Source organism: Prosopis cineraria, unplaced genomic scaffold, assembly GCF_029017545.1.
Source record: "Prosopis cineraria cultivar Desert tree isolate PC_DT_omini unplaced genomic scaffold, ASM2901754v1 PC13, whole genome shotgun sequence".
In the NCBI taxonomy this organism is placed as follows: Eukaryota; Viridiplantae; Streptophyta; class Magnoliopsida; order Fabales; family Fabaceae; genus Prosopis; species Prosopis cineraria.
This window is the reverse complement of record NW_026555344.1, coordinates 36,988,980-36,991,993: the sequence shown is the minus strand read 5'-3', so window position 1 is coordinate 36,991,993 and position 3,014 is coordinate 36,988,980. Positions and strand designations below refer to the sequence as shown.

General features: G+C 45.5%; 1 protein-coding gene across 1 annotated transcript; it reads left to right on the top strand.

The window, feature by feature from the left end:
- The first annotated feature begins 287 nt into the window (after positions 1-287).
- LOC129289772 (U-box domain-containing protein 16-like) lies at positions 288-2,631 on the top strand. The gene is given in 6 exon segments (XM_054926528.1): positions 288-868; positions 870-1,188; positions 1,190-1,385; positions 1,388-2,119; positions 2,122-2,244; positions 2,247-2,631. Coding segments are annotated over 6 exon segments (2,115 nt in total). The 5' UTR covers positions 288-413; the 3' UTR covers positions 2,537-2,631.
- Positions 2,632-3,014: the final 383 nt, after the last annotated feature.

Below are 3,014 nucleotides of genomic sequence, written 5' to 3'. Positions count from 1 at the left end.
AAAAAATATATATATATAAGGAATTATAAGAAGGGAAACCAAATTTAATCTTAGCTTGTTTAATTTCTTGTATTGTTAAGAGGGGAAAATGAAATTAAAATCAAGGTCGGCTGTTGAAACGGAGCCATCAAGATTTCATTTGATGGACTTGAGCAATGGCTCCATATTAAAATTAGGAATAAAAATAAATATAATGATTAAAAAAGTCACCAACCAAGCGCAGTCAAAAACGACAGTTGTATATTATTCATCGTTTTAGCCAGCGAGCGTTCCCATGCCTCATTTATTGAAAAGCTTTGATGAGTCGTCTCTCAGACGCTGAAATCAAATAATCTATCCTCGTCGATCATATCCATTCTGATCCCTTCGCCGTTCTTTGCTTCTTCATTCATCATCGTTTTCCTCCGTCGTTCATGTCGATTCCTCCTCAAATCTTCCCTCCTCGTAAACGACGACCCTCGGCGGGGTCGTTTATCTCTCCCAAAATCACAGAGCTCGACCTCCTTCACTCTCTGCTTCACCTGACCCATGAGATTTCCTTTCTCAAACCCATCCGATTCCTTCACAGACGCAATTTCTCTTCCATCATTCGCAAAACCAATCTCCTCGCTGTTCTCTTTGAAGAGTTGATTAGAAGTTCGGTTTCTCTTTCCTTTCAATCTGCCATCCTTTGTTTCGAAGAAATGTACATAGTTCTACAGAGAATCAAGACCTTAATTGAAGATTGCTCCAACGGAAGCAAGATGGCGCTGTTGATGCAGAACGAATTTATTGCCGATAATTTTCACAAACTCACTGCGGATTTATCGACGCTGTTGGATATATTCCCGGTGGCGAAACTTGAAATAAGCGACGACGTTCGAGAGCTTGACCCTGATCAGAAAACAATGCACTGAATCAAAGGCTTTTGTGGATCCGAAAGACAACGAGCTCAGGCACGAGGTTGTCACGATGCTTGATCGCATTAAGCGAGAGATCGTCCCCGATGATTCCAAGCTTGCGGATATCTTCGAGAGGTTGGAAATCCGAGATTCTTCGAGTTGCAGAGCGGAGATTGAGAGTTTAGAGGAGGAGATTCAGAATCGAAACGATGAGCAATCCAAATCCGAGCTCGTCGCTTTGATCGGACTCGTCCGTTACGCGAAATGCGTTCTTTTCGGAGCTTCCACGCCGTCATCTTCTTCCTCATGATGTACAGCGGCGTAAACAGCCGTCAGAGATTATTGTTCCGGCGGATTTCAGGTGTCCGATTACCCTTGAGCTCATGCGCGACCCGGTGGTCGTGGCAACAGGACAGACGTACGATCGTGAGTCTATCAAACTGTGGTTCGAATCAGGACACAACACGTGTCCCAAGACTGGTCAAACTATGTCCCACACGGACCTCATCCCAACCGCGCATTGAAGAATCTAATAGCGATGTGGTGCCGCGAGGAAAAGATACTGTTTGAAACCGCGGGCAGTAACGACAAACCTCACGGCGTTATCATCAACAAAGCCGCCTTAGAAGCTACCAGAATGACGGCGTCATTCTTAGTCAACAAATTGTCTCTTTCTCCGTCCATGGAAGCCGCAAACGCCGTCGTTTATGAGCTTCGTTTTCTCTCTAAAACAGATTCCGATAGCCGAGCCTGCATAGCCGAAGCTGGAGCCATCCCTCTCTTAGTTCGCTACTTGAGCTTCAGCGTCGGCTCAAAGAATCCACACCTGCAAGTTAACGCCGTCACGGTCACGACCATCCTCAACCTGTCCATCCTCGAGGCGAACAAAACGAGGATAATGGAGACTGACGGAGCGTTATACGGCGTTATCGAAGTCCTTCGCTCAGGAACCACATGGGAGGCGAAGGCCAACGCAGCCGCCACAATATTCAGCTTGTCTGGGGTTCCCTCGTACAGAAAAAGACTGGGAAGGAAGACACGTGTCACACGGGGGTTGATTGACTTGGCAAGGTGCGGGCCCACAAGTGCCAAGAAGGATGCCCTGGTGGCAATTTTGACTCTGGCGGCGGATAGAGAGACGGTGGCGAGGCAGGTAGAAGCTGGGGGTGGTGGAGATGACAGCGAGGTGATGGACGGGTTACCCGAAGAGGCGGTGACAATTCTTGAGATGGTTGTGAAGCGGGTGGGCTGGTGGCTGTCGCCGCCGCGTTCGGCAGCATTAAGAAATTGGGGGTTATATTGAGGGAAGGTTCCGATAGGGCAAGAGAAAGTGCGGCGGCGACACTCGCCACAATGTGTCGTAAAGGGGATCGGATATTGTGGCGGAACTGGCCTCCTTGCCGGGAATTGAAAGAGTAACATGGGAATTGATGGCCATTGGGACTATAAGAGGGAAAAGAAAAGCAGCCACGTTGTTGAGGACTCTCCGGCGATGGGCTGCCGGAATGGACGGTGCAGGATTAACGGCCATCACTTCATCAACAACAATGGTTTCAACGGCCATCACTTCGTCAACACAATGGTTTCAACTCAATAGCACAAAGAGTATATGTCTAGTTGTTTTTTCCCCTGTTTTTTTAATTTATAATCTGTAAATGGCTCAAATATTTCCTTGTTTTCTTTCTTTGGAGTCCCAATCCTTGTAAAATGTAAAAGGAATTTCGTTTATAATCTGATTCTTTCATTTGTTTCCCGTTTCAAAATCTGCGTCAAAATCTTGGGATTGCTGCAGGATATAGTAGGAAAGAAATAGCTAATTTTCTGAGATGGCATTTAATTCTGAGCGTAATTATGCGGTGATGTTTACAATAACTTGACGGATTAAGGAGTTGAGTTTTGTTATCGTTAAATGTAGTTAAGTTAAAGATATAATGACAAAGGACAAACCTACAACATCCCAAAGATGTAATTTTAAAAGAGAGAGAGAGAGAGCGAGAGAGGCAAACATGAAACAGGGAGGAAGCTCCAGATTCCTGCATTTTCAACTCAACATACTAATCATGAGAAATCTTTCAAAGAAGCTAATGCCAATGCCAGACTGAAAAGTACTCTATGATCGCGTTTTAAGCTAAT